The 24,145-nt window shown below is 34.5% G+C and overlaps 1 protein-coding gene and 1 long non-coding RNA gene across 2 annotated transcripts in view; both read right to left on the reverse strand.

Moving 5' to 3' along the window:
• Positions 1-19,693, reverse strand: part of LOC144545327 (uncharacterized) — a 74,281-nt gene extending 54,588 nt beyond the window's left edge. Inside the window, exons 1-2 of the long non-coding RNA XR_013508471.1 lie at positions 19,566-19,693; positions 19,049-19,187 (exon numbers count right to left, since the gene is read on the reverse strand). This is a non-coding gene — a long non-coding RNA (uncharacterized LOC144545327). The remainder of the gene's footprint in view (positions 1-19,048; positions 19,188-19,565) is intronic.
• LOC144544757 (putative LRR receptor-like serine/threonine-protein kinase At1g51860) lies at positions 14,405-18,784 on the reverse strand. Its single transcript, XM_078293319.1, has 9 exons — positions 18,735-18,784; positions 18,501-18,572; positions 18,330-18,413; positions 17,834-17,985; positions 17,030-17,355; positions 16,728-16,854; positions 16,572-16,631; positions 16,061-16,250; positions 14,405-14,837 (listed from the first exon to the last, which is right to left on the reverse strand). Exons 1-9 carry the CDS (start codon positions 18,782-18,784, stop codon positions 14,405-14,407), a joined length of 1,494 nt encoding a protein of 497 aa, XP_078149445.1.
• Positions 19,694-24,145: the final 4,452 nt, after the last annotated feature.

The following is a 24,145-nucleotide window of genomic DNA, read 5'->3' on the forward strand; positions in this document are numbered from 1 at the left end:
TACCTTGTGGAATTTTCCTGCATTCCAAATTTATTATTATATGCATGCTTGCTAGATATTGTAGTACAATAAAAAAGTAATTATTCACTATAATAATTATATAGTAAGGTTTTATTTGATTCAAAATATCCTCATTATCAAATGCAATAAAATATATATTCAATAATCAAGTCAAATGTATATAGTCGAACTTTTGGTATAAATAAACTAGTAGTCTTAATTCCATTTGTTAGGTTTTGGATATATATGGCACCGGCCGTCTAGTGGCAGCTCAGGACACATGCTCATTTTTATTATTTAATAACTATGATTAGTATGTTTTCAAAGAGAATTGAGATGTGAACTCAACTGTCCTTGTCTTGAACTTTTTTTTTTGAAGTAATTAACTTTATACGGTGAGGTACCATATCAATGGTTTGAATAATTTTCACGGTGGGTTTTTATTTGAACCGCTGATCTTACAAATATATTGGACCAAATTCCTACAATGCTATTCCTATCATTAATTCCTTCATATATTTAGCTAAACTAATTTGATGTACGGAGAAAATTGAGGATCAAGTCATCCAACTAGATTAATATTTATACGTGATCTTCATATGAGTTTCTTATTATTTATTAAGATGGTTTGAAAATCGCAGTTTTTCAATGGTGCAAAAATTTAATAAAAACAACGATTTTCAAACCATCTAAATAAATAGTAAACAAATTTAAAAAATTGTAAAATTTGGTCTCCAAGACATTTTAATATAGATCGAACATCTAACAGTTTGGATCAACTATTTGAACTTTGAAAATCGAAAAACCGAGCCATTTATTCCGGGGGCTAGGAAAAAACATTTTGAGCGTAGCCAACCCCCCCTTCTCTCTCTCTCTCTCTATATATATATATATATGAGGAGGGATCCAATTATATCATTTTATGGTGACACATCTTAACCGTTCATCATGATCTCCATATTAAAATGTTCTTGAAGAACAAATTTTACATTTTTTACCATTTTTTTAGTATTTATTAAGATGTCTACAAAATGTTTTGAGACAATTGTGGACCAATCGGTACATATTAATAGAGTTATTTGGCTTTACGCAGCACAATTGTTATATTTTTTCAATTTGTTTATATTGCTCTTATGCTGCGTGAAGCCAAAATAGCTCTGTCAATATCTTAATTGCATGCCTATTTTTCTACATGTGTATTAAATGTCGTGAGTATTATTCAATATTTTTCTGCATGGGTAGTATTCAACTATTCATGTATTTTTCTCGTGGTTATTATTCAGTATTTTACATGCATAATTATCAACATCATGAGTATTTGATTGAAGTCACGCAAATGATTGATAAAAAGTTGGTGATAGCAATTTATTTAATTCCAATAATTTATAATCTAATAATCTAAAATAAAATACTGACCAAATTAGCATAATATAACGACATTAAATGAACTTATACAATAACTTCAGAACGACATAATATACCAAATTATGTCCAAACTATCTTACCCGAATTCAATCCAACTAACAAATAAAATATGAATATATGTAGCAAATCCATTTAATCGCCTTCAATTCATCGAGAAAATAAAACATTAAATCAGAAAACCAATCTACCAGCCTTCAGTCCATCTAGCAAATCCACTTCAATCCATCCACCAAATAAACCATTATCAATACAGCAAACCCATTTACCAGTTTTTAAAACTCTCAATTTATAACAATATTACACCCAGTTTGGACAACACAGTATGAACAGTAAATAATTAAGTTTAGTTTTTTTAAGTTAGTAGAATTCCAAAAAATCATGAATGTTGTAATTTATTTTATCAGCTATTTTGCTGTTCACAGTATGAATTTGGTCAACAGAATATGTTGCAAAGAAAAAATAAATAGAGAGCTATAATTTTGTTACGGACAACTGAATATTATGCTCCAGAGCCGAGTGTAAAAATAAAAGAAAAATGAATGAGAGATGAAGAGTGCATCGTAAAAAATATTCTCCTTTACACTGATTTACAGTAAAATCAGTGAAATTAATGTTGGAACTACAAGTTGACACGTGTAGTTAGTGTCACACCGGATCTAAAGGAGAAAATCAAGAAAGTCCTGCTGGATTGATTGATACTGTTGCTGAATTATTACCATGCTTACCTTGATTGATTTGTTGCTGCGATTGGATGATGATTACTATGTTTGGTTGATTGATTGATCAAATACCATGTTTCGTTATTTCCTAAATAAGAGAAAACGTGTACAACTTGGGTTATAAATCTAAGTTCCTCTATATGCAGAAAAAACAAAGAAAGAAAAAAATACAATTCAGTGTTGAGTGAGTTGTAATCAGAAATTATTATGAAATAAAACAGTGTGTGTGTCTTGATCCGTGGAGTGCGCTATAGGCGATACCACGTTAAAATCTCTGTGTTTCCTTGATCAATTGTCTGTGATTATGTTATAATTTTTTCATGGTATTAGAGCAGGGATTCTAGGACCAAGCGTGTTCGACTAATCTTGCCGAAACCACAAAAACCAATCCGCAATTTCTATCATTGAAACAATGGCAGAGAAGCCACCTGAAAAACCCCTTCCAACCATTGAATTAGGAGAGCCTTCAAGTACTACCGCTCTCTTAGAAAAATTAACTCAACTCCTCATCCTACAACAATCATCCCCTAGCACTACACCCTCAACCGAAGGATCTGCACCACCTATTTCCGTGAAACTAGATGGTACAAATTATGGGCTGTGGTCTCAGGTGGTAGAGATGCACATCAAAGGACGAGATAAGTTGAGACATATCACCGGCATCCCGAACCAACCGCTGCCAACAGATCCACTATGTTAGAGAAAAGTGATCCTTCCTTGTTGCATTATTAAGCTTGTGGTAGTCGATGCACATCCGTCATCCGATGATCACCCTTGTCAATATCATCTTGTCATCCTCACCCTTCACCACTGTAGTGCCGCCCTTCTTGGGAACTATATGAACCAGACTTACCCATTTTGCATCGGAGATTGGGTATATGATGCCGACATCCAATAGTTTGAGGATCTCCTTCTTCACCACTTCTTTAAGATTTGGATTGAGTCTCCTTTGAGCTTCGATAGTGGGTTAGTGATCATCCTCCATCCTATGCATGCAAAGGGACAGACTGATTCCGGTTAGGTCTTCGATCGTGTAGCCGATAGCCATTTGATGTAGCCTTAGCTCGTGTAGAAGCTTTCGGTTTGATCTTTGTTGAGCTCAGAGTTCACAATCACCGGAGATGTCTCGTCTTCGCCTAGTTATTCGTAGCGAAGAGTGGGTGGCAATGGTTTGAGCTCGACCTTCGATGGATTCAAATTGATTGAGATGTCGAAGATTTGGGCAGAAATAGGCTGGTGCAGACGCACTGAAGGGTCAGTGCGGATGCACTGGGCTAGGACTTTTGAGTTTGCTGATTCATCAAGCTGAGTGCGGACGCACTCAGGGTCGATTTCATCAATTCGCCCTTCTTCGAAGCTGGTTTCTTCTAGGACTTAGTCAAGTTGTTCATTCACCATATCCTCCTCCATCTAGGCAGCTACAATGGAATCTAAAACATTCACTCTACATATAGAATCATTATCATTTCAAGGGTATTTAATGGCATTGAACATCTGAAAATTTACCTTTTCGCCACCGATGTCAAATGATATCTTTCCTTCTTTAACATCAATATTTGCACCTGCTGTGATAAGGAAATCATGCCCTAATAGGAGAGTGGAATGAGTATCTTCTTCTATTTCAACAACCATGAAGTCCACTGGAATAAAATACTCATCTATCTTGACAATCACATCTTCTACAATCCCATTGGGAAACAACACCGTCTTGTCTGCTAATTGTAAGGACATTCTTGTGGTTTTCAATTCAACAAGATTTAACCTTTGGTACACGAATTTTGACATAAGGCTCACACTTGCACCTAAATCACATAGGCATCTATCGAATTTGGTATCACCTATTTTGTATGGAATCACAAAACTCTCGGGATCCTTAAGTTTTGGAGGTAGGTTGTTTAAGAAGAGAGCGCTACACTCCTTATTAATGATACTGTGCCCACTTCCTCAATTATTCTTTTGTTGGATAGAATGTCTTACAAAATTATTGCATAAGTGGGCATTTGAGTAATTGCTTCGGTAAAAGGGACGGTGATGTTCAATTTCTTAAGGTGTTCCACAAATTTGGCATATTGCTGGTCAAATCTATTCTTTACTAACCTTTGAGGAAAGAATACAAACCTGTGTGGAGGAATATACTTTGGAGTTTCAGTAGGTTTTACCTTGTCCGGGACAGAATTACCATGTTTCTGTTGAATTTCTGATGCCGGTGCGTCCGCACTGGGAGGTGGTGCATCCGGTTTGGGTATTGGTTCTTGGTACGAGTATGAGTTTTGGTTCGATCGATTTTGGTATTGGTTCAAATTACCTTGGTATTGATTGGAGTTGTTATTTTTGGTCTTTCATTTAAAATTCGGATGGTTCCACCTTGAGTTAGGGTTGTATGAGTTTGAATTAAAATTATCATTTTGCCTATCCTTTTTGTAGATCGGATCATTTTTCTTGTCACCTTGATTGTAGAACATGCTGTTTACTTGCTCCTCTCCTTCCATAAGGGCTTGGTAGTCGATGGTGACATGAGCCGATTCTCCACATATCCCGCATGGAGCCTTCTTAGTCACAGCTTTTGCCGTTTTGCATCTACGCGAGTTGGTGTTGCAAGGCTTCCATTTGGGCTTGTAAGGCGGTGACTTCATCAACCTTCATAACTCCCGGTGTGGTGTGGGCTCGTTCGCCTCTCTCGGCCGTCCATTCGCATTGGTTGATCGCCATATCCTCAATCATCAACATGGCTTGTTCGGGTCCATCTTTGACATGTTTCCACTTGCAGCTGAATTCAAATGAGTTTTAGTGGCAATGGTGCAACCACCATAGAAAAACTAAAAAAACAACCACATATCAAGGCCATGGTTAGGGCACAAGCGTTGGAGCTCTGCCCATCTATCCTAGCGTCGATTAGAGACTCCCCCTCGGCTTGCCTAAACGTCGTGATTTTGGTCCTAAAGTGTTGGGTTTTAGATGGAGAAAAGTATTTTCCTAAGAATAACTTCTCCATGTCATCCCATGTCTTGATATGGTCATGGTTCACGGTTCTAAGCCACGTTCTCATGTTGTCTCTAAGGGATAGGTGAAAGCATTTTACCTTGAGGTTGTCTAATTCGTCTCCTTCTTGGGCGAATGTGCCACAGTGCTCCTCGAAAACCGTCAAATGTGTATGTGGATCTTCGTTTAAAGTGCCCCCAATTTGATTTTGACCTAGTAAGTGGAGGAGAGAAGGTTTAATGTTAGGTGGCTCTCCCCCTTGCGGGATAAAATCGAAGCGGTGGCCTTGTTGATGTTGACGGCTATTTCCTTTGTTGTTGTTGCGATTGTTTCGATAGTTGTTTTCATTGTTTCTGTTCCTTGGTGGACTCCCTCCTCGTTCGTTATTGCTACCATTGCTACCATGTTCGAGTGTTCATCGAATTGGTCCATGCTTTGTTGTTCTTCTTTTTCTTCTTCTACGATCGTTGGGAGGATCGAAGTTCTTGGTGTGGTCACGGAATGCTAAAAAAGAACTAAGATCAGTTTTCAGACAAAAAGAGAAAAAATCTGAAATAAATTTCTAAAGTAAAAACTTAGTATTTAATCTATGCTCCCCGACAACGGCGCCAAAAAGCTTGTTGAGTATTTTGTGTATAGGGTTTTATGATGAAAATTATACTCTTTTAACTTTTAAATTTATAAACCTTAATACTCAAAGGAATGGTCGGATGCAACCGCACCACCTATCCTTGTAGTACTTAGGTTTCTAAAATCCTAACGTCGGGTTCAATACCCGAAGAAGAAGTTTTAAACAATAAATGTAAATAAAGAAATTAAAAAAAATGAAAGTTTTGGTTGCTTTCAAGTTTAGGAAGATCTAGGGGCATTTGGTCTACAATCCCTTGCTAATTCTATCTACTCGGTTTGTTTAAATTCATGTTTGATATGATGAGGTTTCTAACCTAATATGTTAAAAAAGGTCACTAACGAGAATTAATAACGTGCCTAAATATTTCGAACTTCACAGTTAGGTCCTTCAACCTAGCTATCTAGACCATAAAGCTCTTGTTAGTCTCTCCTATTTTCAAATATCGGTACTTCACGATTAAGTCCTCCATACCAATATCCGATTCAATTTGAGATGTCCCAATTAGGGGTTGACTTCATAATTAAGTCCTTCACTAAATCCTAACCCTAATTTCTATAGTTCCGGTTTAGATTACAAATTGGTTAGATCCTAATCCAAAATCTAAGGTATTTGTGTTCATAATTTGGTACTATCCTATCCGATCCTAACTTCTTTAGTTCTTTCAAATCCAAAGCGGGAGTTCTTTCAAATCCTAGTCAAGTACTAATTATGTAATCAACACAAATGATAAATCACATAAATTAATAATCAAATCAAACAATCATAACAAAAACAAATAACCAAATAAGATAGAATTAAATAAGTTTAATGCATTGACCTAAAACCCTAGAAAGAGAACTAGTCTCTCTTGGAGAGATCCATTATAAAAATTGGCAAAACAAAGAGAAATGAAATAAAGAAATAGTTACACCCTTTTTGTAAATCAAAAATCTCAATCTTGCCGACTTCTTGTTTGAATCTTTTTCTTCTCCTTCCTTGAAAAGCTTTCGAGACTTTAGGAATTTCTGCAGATTTTTCGTTGTATTCAATGTTAAGAGACATATGCCAAGAGATGCCTTGAATGAGACAGATCTCCCCCTTTTATTGCTGAAATTTTGCCCAATTTAAAGCCTAGAACGTGGGGAGGTTATTAAATGCAATCTTTACATGATTCCCAAACTGGCGTGGTCTAATTTAGACCCTTGAAAACGTGTCCTGGATGTGCCAGAAATAGAAAAACTGTCGAAAACACATTTTTTGGCTGTCTGCTGCTCTAGTGCATCCGCACCAGCTTCCCAGTGTGTCCGCACTGGCTCTTTGTTTCCTTTTTAGCTTGTCTGTGTTTCTGAGTGCGTCCGCACTGGGCCTCGAACTTTTCTCTTTTCCTGAAGATTCTGAAACTCGCAAAAATCGGCTAAGTAGTGAGTGCGTTCGCACTGGGTGGTCAGTGCGTCCGCACTAGGTTTGGACTTTTTTTCTGAGCTGTGCTGAGATGTTGGAAATTCATCTAAGTACCGAGTGCGTCCGCACTGCGGGCTGGTGGGTCCGCACTGGGGGTCTTTTCGTCATTTTGCTTCACTTCCTGCAATCTAAAGCCGAGGAAACGCAGTAACTTGATTCTAGGTGTATTATATTCTCTTGGTGTGCAAAATATAAGATATTTGGCGTTATTTCATGATGAAAATTAGATCAAATGTGTATATAATTTATGCCTATCACATATCGTCTTTTTGAACTTTAGAAACAAAAATATTGATCTGTAGTATGAAACAATGGGCACTATTCATAGTACCATAGCCTCCCTCTTTTTTTCTTTTTATTGCTAAATATCAACTTCTGAGTGTGATGCAATACCAACATGGTTCTTTAATTGATATATGTTGTGTTCCCAAGTTTCGGAGAGCGATATCTTTCTTCGGTGCTTTTCCAGTCTATCAAGAAAGAAGCTGAGAGCATGGATGTTGAGCCTTGAATTTTATTTCACAGTATCTAAGAAATAATGTGATGCAATAATAAGCCATATGCCTACTTGGAATTTCAATTTCCTATTTTTCTGTGATGATGAAATTGCTTTGTGGTGTCTCGTATGCTTGAATTACTCAATATATAATGCAATTGGATTTTTTTTATATGGGCCATTTCACAATTTGTCTATTTTCGCGATATATGCATAGTAAAATACTTATTCTTTTTATAGTGCCATAATAAATTTTGAAAATTTTATTTGGAAGAGAAAAGTTTAGCATATTTTGTTTGGTAAAAAAGAAAAAAAATCATTGCACAAGCATGAAATTTTCTATTAATTTCTGTCATATTTATAAAAGAGAAAAGAAGAACTCTCAATGTTTGTGCTCAAAGCACTTATTTTTGACGCACCGCTTGTGGATCTCCAAATAGCTTTTGATTTGCACATGAGGGAATATTACTGATTTATGACATCTCTATGACCTGTTCAAATTTAATGCTTTCATGTCTTTTGTGATACTGCCTTTCACATCTCTTTCTCAGCTGTACTTCTTATTGCATTAGAGCATCTACAGCGGCTTGCAAATACGCTTGCAAATCCGACGTGTCATTTCAAAAACGCAAAGACAGCGATGTAGAGGCAATTGCAGAAACGAAAGCTTTCAGGATTTTCAAGCTTGCAAATCGCTTTCAAAGCGCTGAAAATGGACCGTGAGCTCGCTGAAATTTCCTGTTGCCGCACACTAAATGGAAAAGATCTCGCTGCGAAGCCCCTACCTGTCCCCATTTCAGCATCCGCCATTTCAGCCTCCGCCAAACTCTCTGGCTTTCTCATTTTCACCGCCGTTCTTCCCCATTTCAGCCTCCGCCAAGCTTCTCCACCAAGCTTCCGCTGCCCTGATAACCTCTCTTCTCGGATCAAAGTCGGATCTGTCAAACAAGAAAGAAGACTTGGTCTTTACCAGTATTAATTTGTGTTGCTGATGTCTATTGCTCACTTCTCCGCTGTGGAATTCCCGGCGAAATGGCGGCGCCGACGGTTGGCCTGTTGTTCGACGAGCGGATGTGCGCTCAGGTGATGCCTGACGGTGAACCCCACCCTGAGAAACCCAAATGCCTCCGATCCATCTGGCGTAAGGTCCAATATACATTTCTAGTAAAATTTGAAAATCGTTCTAAATTTTAGTAGTTTTAAAGAATACATTTTGTTGTTTGGAACTGAACTGTCAAAATCTGTTTAATGATGTTCGTACTTTTAGTTATAGAAGCTACAGGTTTCTAATTAGTAACTGTAAGGATTCAATTGTGACTGTTCTTTCCGCCAACCATGTTACTGATCTACAAATACACTGTTATTTGAATTATCCTGTAAAGAAAACATTGTGTATGCTAAGTTAAGTTTGTGTTATTTAAGATACGAAGCTGAAGACAAGTATATAGCTTATGTCCATAGCCAAAGTCACATTAAGCTTATAAAAACAATAAGCTCTAAAGAGTTAGATTCAAGAAGACATAGAGTTGCACGGAAGTTCAATTCAATTTATTTCAACAAGGGCTCTTCTGAATTTGCTTATCTTGCTGCTGGTTCAGCTATCGAGGTCATAATTCTTAAACTTTCTTTTTTATTTTCGCTCTTTCCTTTTTTGCATACATTTTATTTGTTTTGAGTTTATCAGTGTATTTGGTGAGGCCCATTACGTGAAGCCTCATTTGCCTGGATTACTACTCAGAACTTAGTTAAACACAATTTACAACTAACAGATTAATGAAAACAGTAAAGTTGATGAATTGGTGTTAATGCTGGACCAAACTAGTAAAATAGCAGTAGCCTTCTCTATTAATGGAAATTGCAAATTGCGTTGGCATTCGACATGGCAATTTCATTTCCAATTTCACCGCTGTGGAGTCCCCTCTTGTCATGACGCATCATTTACTTGGGTCAGAAATTTGTTTAGCATTTCATCAAGCAGTTGTTCAGATCAAAATTTAGAATGTGATTGATTTCCTCATCAAATTGTCCGTTTGATTCAGACAATTCCTAGATTGATCATAGCTAATCCTAATGTTTTCAAAACTGTAGTCGAGAGGACTGACGAGTTAGACATTGCTCGTCCATCACCATCATTTGCCGAAGCATTGATTGCTGTCACTGAGCCAACGCACCATAGATACAAAGGTAAATAATTTGAGAAATATCGGGTTTTCACAGTAGGAGTAGCACTTTTAATTAGTAAATACTAAATACCATTTGTTATTGAAAAAATCAGAGAAGTCAGTGACCAGAAAAATCAGAGGAGGTAGCACTTTTAATTAGTAAATACCCTTTGTTGGTTAAATCATAGTTCGAAAAATCGGCCAATTCCGATTCAACTCGGAATCGGGCTGGACCGACCCGATTTTTGCCCGATTCTCAAGTTTGTGCGATTTTTTTCAAAAAAAGCGGATGAACAGTGACAGAATCGGCCGATTTTCCGATTTTCGGTCCGATTTACACCGATTTACACCGATTCAAATGATTTAAAGCAAAAAAATTTCAATTTGACTAACCTCTGTGCCGATTCAGAGAAGAAGAAGGCAGCCCGAAAGGGGGAGAAGGTGCGCAGGAGGAGAAGGTAGCCCGAAAGGGGGAGAAGGCACCGAAGACGCGCCATTTGAGCTTGATTTTTCGAACCATGGTGAGAACTGAGAAGGCGCTGATTTTTGCCACCATGGTGAGAAGGGGGAGAAGAACACCGAAGTCGTGCAGGAGGAGAAGAACACCGAAGACGTGAGAAGGGTGTCTGATATTTGGCACTTTTTTAAATAGGCCCTTAATGTTTTTCTTATTCAGAACTTAATATATATATATCTTTTTTTTAGTGAAAGGCCCTCATTCTTTTTTTTTAAATAGGCCCTTGATGTTTTTCTTATTCAGAACTTAATGAAAGGCCATCATTCTTTTTAATAAAAATATGTTATATTTGTAATGTTTGTAATACATTAAATAATTAGTGGATTATATGAGTGTAATATTATCTTAATTAACATAGTTTTTTTATCTATTTTTTTTATCAATTTTTTCCTACTTTTTGGCTACAAAACAAGGCTTTTGCCAAAAAACCCGATTTACCGATCCGATTTTCCGATTCCGGCCGATTTATCCGATTCTAACTAGGCGGTCAAAAATCCGATTCCGATTTTTTGAACTATGGGTTAAATCTTCTTATTCTTTATAATTTTTTTAATTTGGCGCCATATTGCAACAATATGTAAAGTGGTTATGGAATATTGGGGATTAAAGCTGATTTCTCTCAGTTCTTAACTTTCAACTGCACATTACTTTATCTGTGGTAGGGATGACTGCAATCTGCAATTTAGACTTAATCCTCTTCTTTTGCCAGTCTTGTTGTGCTTTTATTGAAATAATAAATAAATCAAATAATTATGGTTGACAACTCTTAAGGTGAGGCTTAGGGTCATACATGCTAACTGTTCCTATTCCTATTGTTTCAAATTTAGAATTTAGAATATTAGAATTTTAGGACCCAAATTGCAAAAAGACATAAATTAGATGGGTCTGAAGAGGAAAACAAATTTGAAGCAAAGCTGGACGAAGGAACCATTAGGCATTAGCAGTATATGAACCTGAATTGCTGATATCTGATACTTTTTATGTTTATTTTCTAAAATCAGGGAAACGGGTTCAGCATGCTTGTGAATTCAGCCAGTCAGATGGTAAAATCGGGAGTTTCGGCTGATTTTGCAATATGCAAAGGAAAGAGAAAGGATGGGATGGCTTGCAGCATGGTCATATACTAGTATGTTTCCATTGTCAGAATAATTTTCATGCAAGCCATTAGAAAACAAAAACTGTGCACAATTTAGATGTAAGTATCTAACGTGTTCATATCACTGAAAACAAAAAATTGTGAAAGAGTAAACAAAATACATCAACTAACTTTATTCATTACTGTACTAGTATGAACCAGCATACTTGCATTAATTCCATATTTGATGTAAATTGGTGTTAGTTTGAGTTATTCTGAAAGTTGGTTTGATTGCACAATTTAGATTTATATTGAGGCAAAATAATGAGGGGTTGATAATGCAATCTGACCATAGTTTATTCTAATTGCACAGTGATGATTAATTAATCATTTACTATTGGAGGAACTATACTATGGTGAAACCTTTCTATCACATGTTCTAATTTCTCTCTAATTTATGTCTTCCAAATGACACAAGAATTGGATATTTTGATGTCACTGTGCTGACTTTATGCAAAATTATTTTTCAGTGGTTTTTTTTCAAGTCGCAAGTAACTGGTACCAATAAACTTGACATAAGCAAAAAATGCAAGGACTATGCATGGGTTAAAAAGGAAGAATTGCTCGAGTATTTTCTTGAGCATGCCTCCCTCTTTGATAAGATGCTTATTAACATCAAGTAGCTGTTGTTTTTGTTTCCTTGTAATAGTAGCTAAGGAGCTCCTGTTTAGCATTGTAATAATACGATTGGGAGACAACTAGAGAGCTCATCTATTGTTGTGATTTTGATAGACTTTTATGTTATTTTAATTTCTTGTGATTCTTTTTACTTGAGTATTACATTAGCTTGAAACTATTACCTATTTGAACCTTTTTGAAGCTTATCTACTTTTAGTCATTCTTTAATTTCTTGGTTGATAAATTTTAGCCTTCATTCTTTATGACTTGTTTGAATTAAAGCTTGTCTTTTACTTTTCGTTAAGGGCTTTTCTCCAACGCAATTTTTTTTTATCATTTTTATGAAGATGGGCGTAGAGGGAGAGAAGCTTTATTAACTAACTTGGGTTGCGGAGAAAGGAAGGGGTCAGTTCGGGTCAAACAAAAATATTCTTTGACGTGGCGCCGAAAAAAAAATTAATTTGCAATTGCACCAATGCGAGAGTTATGCAATTAAGAAATAAAATTAATTTCAATTACTGCATGACAGCTGTTTGCAATTGCAAATCACTTGCACGAATGGAGATGCTCTTATATATATTAATATTTTTTTTGTGATTAGACCCGTAGGGATATTCCAACTTTCGTTGATTCTTTCACCTCTTGTATAATAAGGTTTCATTACAGGTAATCAATGTAGGCCTCTCGCCTCAACTTGTGATATGGGCTGGATTTTGGGCCCATGGGTTCAGTAATTTTGAAACGAATTGTCAAAGCATTGGAGGAAGCAGTCTTCTTGTAAAATAAGGCTTATGGAATATTCAAGATATGTTTAGCTAGCGCACCTGGTTTGAAACCACAGGAAGTAATGGAACTACTGCATGGTTTTAGCCCCCAGCAAAGCTAAATTATATAGAAGTGGGTTTGATTAATAAAGATGTGTGCTTTTCAGAATTCTAAGTTGGACTCTGAATTTTTCAAGGTATTTTGCCAGAGAAATTTATGTTGTATTTGAATTGGAACGTTATACAATGAAGTATATTAGATATCTTTGAAAAGAATAAAAGCAATATGCTTAGGGATATATAATTTTTTATATGATATGTTACGCATGGATTATAATTAGCTTGGTCCCATATTAAAGCATTTATGAACAGAAGCAACATTCCATATTTAGGAAATTCACATATTCCCAGATTCACGTATTGTGATTTTGAATGTGCAAAATTGATATAGTCGATCGGAATAACATATTGGTTATTTTATTCTTTTGGTAGTAATAACTTTAAAAGGTATTGGGTGATCGATAAAGAAAAAATCGATAGGTTATATAATTAAATTTAGCTTCATATGACAAATAAAATATTTTATGAATAAGCAAGTTTTCATAATCATAGTTTGATTACATTTCATTTGAATATTGTGCAATTTGATTTTTCTACGGTTTTCATTTTGTTTTCTGAGACTGTATATTAATGTATTTCAAATGCAGCTTGTCAGTTTGTTACAGTCGCAAGATAGAACATGACGTGAATGTATAGTTGAATCAAAATGCTACTGATGCTGGATGAAGTTCAAAGAATGTCAAAGTATATGGATGAAATCAACACAAAAGGAAATCAAATAATAATTAAGAAAACGACTATCAATTGAATCAATATAATATGGAATTAATAAAGGATTTAACTTGTTGGTCCTTTTCTTACTGGTTTACCATTAGATCTAGGTAAAGAATAAAAGAATTTCAGATGGATTTAGATTACGGTACGTATACTCATTTTCATGACACATTTTCATCATCTTGCTTTTAGTCTACTGATGTAAATTGAAAGGAGTATGGCTTATTTAGTTAATATGAATTGACCTCTATTCGCTCAATATAAAAGGTCGCGTTAGATAATATAAGAATTAATTATTACTTGTAATTAGAGAAGTACTGCGAAAGAGTGTTAACAGGCAGTAAGCAGAATGAAGTTAATTAAATGAATGGTGGAAGATATAATTTTTTTTTTTTTTTGGAAAGTGGTTACTATATTTGGAAATAAAAAACGAATATAGACACACTAAATTAACGTAAAACATTGCAAATTCCGACTATAATCTAATTTTTTTTTCATTCTGGGTCTTGATTGAACCACTTTGTGATTCATAATAAAGAATAAAACTTACTAAAGCCGATATGCTCTCAAAAGTTATATGCAGTACAATATGAAATAAAAAATAAATTCTTATTTTCAAGTTTCAGCAAGTGACTCTCACATATGGCTGAACACTCAATCTATGAAATTAAATGGCATGCAAAATTATCTCACACTGGGACCTGGTGCTGATAGGCCACCTATGTAAGCCATCTCAAAATTACTGTCTAGACTTACATCAGTTGCTAAGTTTGTTGTGCTTTGGATATGAATTTCCTCCATTGACATTTCCAAATACTTGCTTTCATTTAGCTCAGCAACTACTGCATTCATTGTAGGCCTCTGAGATGAGGTGGGTGCTGTGCACCGACATGCTAGTTCCGTAACCTTCCAGACTGAGTTTATGTCATACTTGCCTTGCATTCTAGGGTCCACTACGCTTTCAATATCTCCTCCGGTTAGTTTTTGATGAACCCATTGTACCAAATTACCTCCTAAATCCGCGCAATTAGGAGGCCGACCCGTGATGATTTCTAGCAGAACAACTCCAAAACTAAACACGTCGCTCTTGACACTTAGCTGGTTTGATAAATAGTATCTGAAAATGCATGCCATGTTTAATTACTATGTCAGAAAAAATTCACAACCATCTAAAAGAAATCGGGTCCACTGATCCATACAATAAAAATATCAGTAAAAATATTTGTTTGCTATAATATTAACTACAACAATCTATTTTATTCGTGAGGGTTAAAATGGTTAACAGTGTTGGTATCTACACAGATACTCCCGTCGGTAATAGCGAACCCTCAGGAATAACAATTTCTGTCAACTTATCATAGGCAATAGTCATGTTTTACCCTCGCGGATAAAACATATTGTTGTATATATTTTCATATGTAGCTATAACATTGAGTTTCTTAAATTAGTTGGAATTTTGAAAATGAAAATTAAGAGCCCAGACACACATGCATGTTTTGCTTGTCATTACATTGTAAAGTACCATAACCTACTAATACAGGCATGCATAAATACCAACACACACAAACATTTTTATTTCAGAAAAATTCATACATGCATGAATAATATTTTTTTTAGAAATATATTTATTTTGTAAACATGATAGCCTACTATTTATGTTTTCTGCAATGAGGGTAACATTTTTATCAAAATTGATGCAATTTAAAAGATAACTAAACGGTTTATAAAGTAATTTGATAACTAATTTCATATGGGATATATTTTGCTTCATTTGCTTCATTTCCAAAAAAAATAAAACTATCTTATTTTATAACTGGGGTATTTACGGTTAGATCACATGATTATATTTTTTAAAATTTTGCACTTAGAAGCATCTCATTTGTCATAGTTGGCAAACAATTTGTGATGTTTACAAAATCCAAATATAAAACAATGGATGTTTTGTTGGGATAAACTAAGCAATATTGCACTGCTTTGCTTTGTGTCAGTATGCAAAAGATTGAAGAGAGAAGAATATTTTTCTGAATAGAAACAACGCTTTATTTCCTTTCTCTCTTACTCAATTACATGGAGTTCTACGATATTTATAATAGTACAATGTTTCTAAAATAGACACCCACAACTCCCTAAATTAAGCACCCACTACACAACATACTAAAAATAACCAACCACTACTCTAACAAGTCCTAAAATAACTATGCTAAAAATAACCAATGCCCAAAATAATCATTGCAGTTTTCATACGTCTAAAAACTGATTCTAACTAAACTAAACCTATGCTATCTGAAAATAATTTTGAATTAATTTTCAACATGTTTCATAGACAAAGAGAGGTCTTACTCGGGATCTAGGTAACCGGGAGTGCCTACTATTCTGGTTGAAACATGACTGATTGCATCATTGTCAAAAGTCCGAGAGAGCCCAAAATCTGCAATCTTTGCCTCGAGATTTGCATTTAAGAGAATGTTGCTGGTCTTGATATCTCTATGGATAAGTGGTGGATTGCAAGCCTTGTGCAAATACTCCAATCCTTCATTTCATTTGTGTTTATTTGTATTAATTAGTTACTAAACAATATTTCAGTAAACTCAACATGTTCTCTATAATTAGCCATATAATCCATTTATTCTAGTTACAATACCCTTGTCTGTTGTAATTATGTAGAAGGATAACAGTTGAGGATACCATTTTTGAGATAAAAAAGGCAAATGTTGTTGAAAAACTACATACACTATGTTTTATTTAGAGTTACATAAATATGAGGTGTTGTTCAATGCATTACATAAACTCTTTTGTCTGATACATTATGAAATACAGAGCAAATTATGAGAATAGCTTATTAGTAACGAACCTAGTGCAGATTCATACGCAATTTGAAGTCGTTGCTTCCATGAAAGAGGAGTTTCATTATCTGCAATGATGACATTAAAGCCTTATATTCCATACTTGATGAATTAAGTACCTACTACTTATTGTAAAAGACACAGGATAAGGTTTGAGTATAAACCTTTGAGCTTATGATGTAGATTTCCTTCCTGCATGTACTCATACACAAGCGCCATGCAATTTTCATCAATGCAATAGCCAGTCAGTGAGACTAAGTTTTTGTGGTGAACTCTTGCCAAATTTTGGGCCTAAAAGATATATTATTATTATTATTTATTATTATTATCATCATCATCATCATCACCATCATCACCATCATCACCATCATAAAAAACTTTTCAAAAGCTAAAATTTATAAATAATAATTGTATGTATATATAGCCATTAGAGAACACTTTGCAAGAGGGAGCGTGTCAGGAGTACCTCGGCCAGAAACTCCTTAACCCCCTGTTTAGATGATTGAGCGAGCATCTTCACTGCAACTTGAGGTCCATTTTCCAGTTGGCCCAAATACACACATCCAAATCCTCCCATGCCAATCCTGTTCTTGAAATCATTTGTGATTTTTTGCAGATCATTGTAACTGAATTTGTGATTATAAAAAATTGGAATATGTTCTGGTCCTCTTGATTGTGGTTTCCTATTAGGGTTTTCTCCTTGCTGAATATTTGCATCATTTTTTGCATGATAATTTGGTAGAGGGCTGGATCCATAACTTTCGTTTTGCTTTGTTGCAATTGACCTCTTATCTGTGCATATCAAATATAAATGAGCATTTATGTCTAATATTTCAAAACAATGAATCAGTTAATTGTTTTGTATAAACAAGTTTGTTGAAATATAAATGAGAATTCTGATTTTGATGAAGATATACTACACCAAACTTGCATATTGAAATGAACTATTCAACACTCAAATAATAATGACCCAAAAAGGGAACACAGTTCATATTTAACAAAATTGGTAGAGAACATGATATAATGACCTTGTGCTGGTTTCTATACCAGATATCAATTTTATTTAGGTTGGGTATATGTAAGCCAATTGTATATTTCAAGCTTTGCTTCTCTTATTCTGGTCATCTTGCATTAATAATGCTGAAAGAAATTTGTGGCTTAATATTGCCCACATTAATCAAACATATCATCTGTAGTTATAATATTATATAGATTTGTGATTTTGTTACTGAACGAGGAGTAATAAAGGCAGAGAAAAGACAGAACTTACATTTCCTCCACCACAAGAATGTTGCAATGGCAACTGAAATAACCAGAAGAGGGACTCCAATTGCAATTACTATTATAATAACATTATTCGTAGGAGACGGAGGACGGGATGGATGAGAGGGAGGAGGGGATGGAATTGTATTGTTATCAAACCTATAGGCCAAAAATTAAAGATTAATAAAATACTAATGTAAATAACAAATAACATTGGCCAATTACATGGTTACTGATATATTGTGTGTGGCATAACAAATAACATTGTGTTACTGAATCAATTCTGTTATGTCGGTTGATGTTCTTTTGTTGAATGAATATGGGTAATGGCATCCCTGAATTCATGATTCTTTGGATAAATATGCTTTGCTTTAATTATGTTAAATCATGCCAATTAGAGTAATCGACCATACTACAGAAACAGTAAAGCACAAGATGAAAAATTATTTTACCGCCAAGAAAAGCCAAATAACTAAGCAATACATAAAAACATTAATTATTACAGATATGTCAGAGTTCCACTTTGTTGTTTTCTCTGTAGCTCAGGAGAAAGGGTGGTCGATAATTTAGAGTTTCCTCTTATATCCCTGCATGGTCAGAAAAAGTGAAAAACTATTATGAAATGTATTGAGTAAGAATTCATGGAGCATATTAAAGTTAAATGAAAAACATACAGAAATTTAAGAGCTGTTAAATTGTCTAGAGAACTAGGTAGAGATCCAGACAAATCATTGTTTGACAAGTACCTGAAAAAAATAATAATCAATTACTAGCTATTAATTGAATATGATAAAATTGACACAACCAATAGGATCCGGAAATTTTAAGATAATAGGTGTACTTGAACTGTTTTCAGCAGTGGGATCAACAATGCAAAATAATAACACTCAGAAGCTAGGTATGTATACAATCTGGTAGTTGACATACTAAATTGTTCGGCAGACATGAATTGGACCATTATATTATGCGCGTAAGTAGATTAAATTATGAGCGATAGGTATCGTTGAGATTTGTAATTTATAAGGGACAGATATCTTAAGTTGAAGGCACTTACAAGTACTCAATAGCAGTTAGATTTCCAATGGAGTTGCTTAATGGACCAGTCAAAGAGCTAGACGCTAGGTTTCTGAAGAACAAAAAGAAAAATAGTTTAATAGTTAGGGATAATTAGTGGGTTCTCATCCCAAACAAGATATGAAAAGATATAGTCCACAGCACTCACAGGCCTGTGATCCTTGTGATGTTGGAGGTGCCGGTGGTGCAATTGATATTAGTCCATAAGAATTGGGTAGGAAGACAAGGATCGCCACTCCACCCTTTTTTAACATTATGGTACATCTTGACACTATTAATGGCAGCAACTGCATGTAAAAAGACAAATAATCAACAAACTTTCTAGAAATATTAAATAATCAGCTTGAAAATCAAATGCTGGGATATTAAATATCAACTAATCAACAAACTTTCTAGAAATATTAGGAAAATATACGTCTAATTATTTGTTACTGAATGGTACTATTTTTTTCTTTTTCATTTTGAATTTTCTGTGCAGAGGAAAGGGAGTTGGAATTCAGCAGCAGAGAAGGAGATACAATGTAGCATAACCAAGTTTGTGCAATAGCATTGAAACCAACCAAGTGGAAAACCCTTGGCAGTATACTAGAATTCTAACTAGGTTGTCACATGTACATTGTATTACTTTGACATTAGTAATTAATTTGGACTTGTGAAAAACTTACCATCTGCACCATAAGTGGGAACCCCGACAGGATATAATTTATACAGTTCAAATGCATTTAGTAGAGGCGGAAGAGTCGAATTTGAAGTTGCCACCAGTGATACATTATAATTACTAAAACCTGACCACTGGATAGTCATCCATCCTGAATTATAGGAATACCTCGGACTATATCCCTTGAATAATTGAACTCCATTGGAAAGTATATTGAACTCTCTTCGACCAGTTAGCAATAACTCGATCTCACTGAAGTGAAGAATGTAATAATATACAGTGGACTTGTCATTGCTAGACCAATAGAGGTTAAGGGGCTGTTGGGTACTTGAAGTGGTGGCACCACTCTGCAGCACAACGGATGGGGTCTTAAACTCGTCATCAGGTTCTATGGTGGAACTACTTGAGATCTCTTTCCATCCACTCTTGGTGTAGTTCCACCACCACTTGTCATCCATATCATCAGGGTACCTATATTTCGGTGGAAATTAACCTACATTAGGATAATTCCAACATAGAAAACTGTCTCATACTATCAACAAATAATTATCAAAGTTGCAGTACTGCTGCTTTGTCAGTTGGAAGTTAATATATTTCTTGGGGAATTATATAATAAATTTATTACATTTTATAAATAGTTTGTAGGGAATATGGGTACTAAGCTGTAGTAAAAGATTAGATCATTTTCATTATTAATACTGACGTTACTAACTGTCGGTTGCCTCCTCCAATATTAAGCCTCTCCATCAAAACCAGTGATTGTGTCGCATTCACAATTGAATAAGTGCCCTTCAATTGCCTCAAGTGTAACGAAGAGATAAAAGGACTGTCATTGCCCGTTTTAACCAGGCATACTTCCAAGTATTCAGCAGTAGCAGTGACCATAATTTCATAAATGTCATACAAAGATGTATCTACTTTATCCCAAAAGTTAACTCCTAAGTAAATATCAAATTTTGGGGGCTCATTTTTGTTATCGTAGTTGCCATAATAGAATGCTGCCCTTATTAGATATTTAAATCCTACAGTCAAGGATCTAATGGTGTAGCAGTTTCGAGTTCCAATCGGAAAATATCTCACGGTGTCATATTCTTTGGCCAAAGTGGATAAAAAGTAGGAATTGTTTCCTGTATCGATAAACTGCTCATCTGAGAAATACGTTATGTTGGTTGCACTGTCAACATAGCTATTGTTTGCGGGAAGTCCACAGTCAATACTCAGGAAGCCTGAAAAGAATAAAATTATTACATATTATTTTCAACAAAATTAATTAATCCAGTAGTCAACCCTCAACGAATATACTAATGATGTCATTTTTTGTTATTTTGTACCTATATTAAATAAGAAGACAAGTATCAAAATATTTTTATTATTTTGGTAAGAGTTCTTTTATTTTATTGTTGGCGGAGAAATTTCGCCAACAGATATATTGATACTAAAAAAAAATATTTACAAAATCATGTTAACCAAATGGTCTCCCAAAAAAAAAAAATTAAGAAAACACAAAGACCTATCCTATCTTAGTTCGAATTCAACTATCGAAAATTGCCGCCAGCAATGCGCAATACTCTCCTCCTGTATTAAATGGATGAGACATTTTCCTCATTCCTCGAGCCTTATCCATCCTAGGACCAGAAAAGAATTTCAATTGTCGTATCATGGATCAACAACTGTACTCTCTTTCTTTTATCAGATAAAAGCCTATTTTGGTAAGAGTTATATCGTCCTCGTTATCCAACATGTATTTGATAGATACAAAATAATATATATGATTATTTTAATTCATTAAAGAGAAGAGAAATAGAGAAGCAAATAAGAATTTCTTTTATTAATCTTGCTTAATTACAAGATACAATGGGTATTTATAGAGAATACAAAGTGATATACTAGCTGTTACTTCTAACTGATAGTTAACAGCTTAACAACCTATCTCACATCTATCTAACTAACATCAGCTAACAGTCTATCTCATAACTAACATCATTAGTCACTAACTGAATCAGTTGGGTTTGTTATTCCTATTATTCATACATTTATCTACATATAAATATTTTATTTTCATGATAGTGATTTCTATACAAAAATTTATATATTTCAATTAATTAGTACATAATAACGAAAAGTATGTAGACATTGACATTCAGTCTTTGGTCTAGTAGCAAAGGCAATGCCATCCATATAGGATGTTGTTGGTTCAAAACATATAAAATGTTGTCAACAAGATATTAAAAATGGCCATCTATACAATTTTTAGTATATAGCGCAATTAATCACGCTATGAATTAAAAAATCAAAATCCTGACAGATACGGAAAAGGTTGTTTCTTCGTGTCTGTAAGAGAGAGAAGATTGTAATCAAAGATTTAAGGAGAGAAGATTATAACAATACATGTTGCAAAAGAGGTGGTTACCGTTAGAATCAGGCTGGCTCTGAACACGAATGGTAACCGTGAATTTTAGCAGAAGAATTATGCACCACCAAACCATTCTTCTTCTGTATATATGCCAACACAATATTTTTCTTCCCCTGAAATCCTCCGAAATGAAGTCTTGTTTTATAGTACAATAATATGAATAAAATAAATTTATGATTATTAACCTAAAATTAGCAAATGAAAATTTGACTCCACAAGAGAAAACATTAATTAATTAATGACATAGTATCGTGCTTGTCACGTAGTAATCTATAATCCATAGAATAGAAGGTGGATTTTCAAATCTAGCTCTCACTGAAACCACGTTACATTCCAATCCGTTTGATAAATTTTACAAAACCTGCTGATTGCTGATTTTCAAATCTTCCACTTTGTGTACTTTTTGTACGGGTGAAGAAAGCAAGGAATACAGTGCTTCACAGAACATTGAATGCAAACAAGTAATTAAACAACTTAAAACTCATTGACCTTTTGATTTTCTACAAACATGTTAAATTAAAATATTAGTATTACAGTTACACCAGTTCCATTGATATATTTTTTATAAACAAACCTATATTTAATTATAAATTACATGAAAACATAATGTTATCTGCATATCTATTATTAATGGATGGCGCCAACAGTAAGTATGAACTACATATGTTGAATAATAATAATAATAATAATAGAAGAGTTAGGCTATGGTGCTTCATGAAGTAAAGCGAGTGTTTTACTTCACACTCATATTTTGTGATTTCAAAATCAAAATGTCAATCCGAACCGTTCAAGTTGATATCCATATTAAATTGTGCTTGGAGACCAAATTTTAAATTTTTTGGAAAAATATTACTATTTTTTTAGAATTTTTAAATATCACTGTTTTTATGGTCCTTGAAAACATCGATTTTTAAAAATTCTAAAAAAAGGAGAAAAATTCTAAAAAATGTAAAATTTTGTCACCAAGCACATTTTATTAGGGAGATCATGTTGAATGGTTTGGATCGACTTTTTTTACCTTCAACAACAAAGATATGAGTGTGAAATAAAATATGTCATTTACTTCGTGAAGTAGAATACCCAACTAATAATGATAATTATAATAATAAAATTTACATTATTATTTTTATTACTAATACTATTACTATTAATGTTATTTAATCATTAGTATTTTTTATTTTTCATTTTGTTATTATTATCACCATCACCATCACCATCATCATCATCATCACCACCATTACCATTTATATTATAATTATCACTAATATACTATTGTAATAAAATACTGCTGACTGCTGCTTGTTTTTGTTCGCTCTTACAGCGTTTAGTCTTAGAGAGAGGCCTTCTTGCTTAAAATATGGTCTTAAGGATTCCAAATCTGTTTAGTGCAGCTAGTTTTCATTTGAAACCACATGAAGTCAACATTCAAAAACGATGTGGCCTTCTTTCATATGAAAAAGTCAACAAAAATAAAGAAGAAAAAAGATCGTAGTTTTGAAAAATAAAATTGGACCTTAATTTCTCTGGTTTCCCCCGACTCCCAAAAGGACCAAACAATGGGCCAACTTGTCGATCAATTACTAAGATATTGTCATTGAATTACATTTTATCTAAGATGATATATAAGAAGGTTCAGCGTATTCATCCTCAATTGGATTTCTTAGTAATTCTTTGTTTAACAAGTGGTAGGAGCAAGTCGCTCATCCCAGGAAACCCAAGTCCAGAAGCCGAAAAAAGAAAAAAGAAAAACCCAAACCCTAGATCTAGCCGCTACACCTCGCACGCCCCTTGTCCCCTCTAGACTTGACTCCCAACACAACGATATTCTTCCCCCTCTCTCGTGTCTACCTCCTCGAGGGGAGAGGAGAATGAGAGAGGGGGGAGGAACTCGAGACGAGCGGAGCTAATCAGAACCGATAGCGCGGTATCATCGGAGCTTGGAGCGTAGAGTCTATTCCATCTCGAGCGGAGTCTGACAGTGAGTGGATCCGGTTGTCGGAGCACAATGATGGTCCAAAGAGCAGATTCAGTTGGGGAGAGAGATTATGATTAAGGTAATATAGTTATTAAGAGTGTATATAAGAAAAATTAGAAAATTATCTTAGTTTAGAAAATTTTCATGAAAAATAAGAAATTAGAAATTTAGGATATATAGTCATTTGACTCATAAGTAC

The sequence above is a fragment of the Carex rostrata genome, chromosome 27, assembly GCF_964058835.1.
Source record: "Carex rostrata chromosome 27, lpCarRost1.2, whole genome shotgun sequence".
Taxonomy (NCBI): domain Eukaryota; kingdom Viridiplantae; phylum Streptophyta; class Magnoliopsida; order Poales; family Cyperaceae; genus Carex; species Carex rostrata.

Excerpts from the sequence above, each read along its gene's own strand:
- LOC144544757 (XM_078293319.1), bottom strand. The coding sequence starts at position 18,784 with ATGGTCCAATTCATGTCTGCCGAACAATTTAGTATGTCAACTACCAGA. Across the intron at positions 17,986-18,329 it reads AGTGGAACTCTGACATATCT|GTTTGATAACAATACAATTC; the intron begins GTAATAATTAAT and ends TTTGGCCTATAG. Across the intron at positions 17,356-17,833 it reads ATTCTTGTGGTGGAGGAAAT|ATAAGAGGTCAATTGCAACA; the intron begins GTAAGTTCTGTC and ends TGATATGCACAG.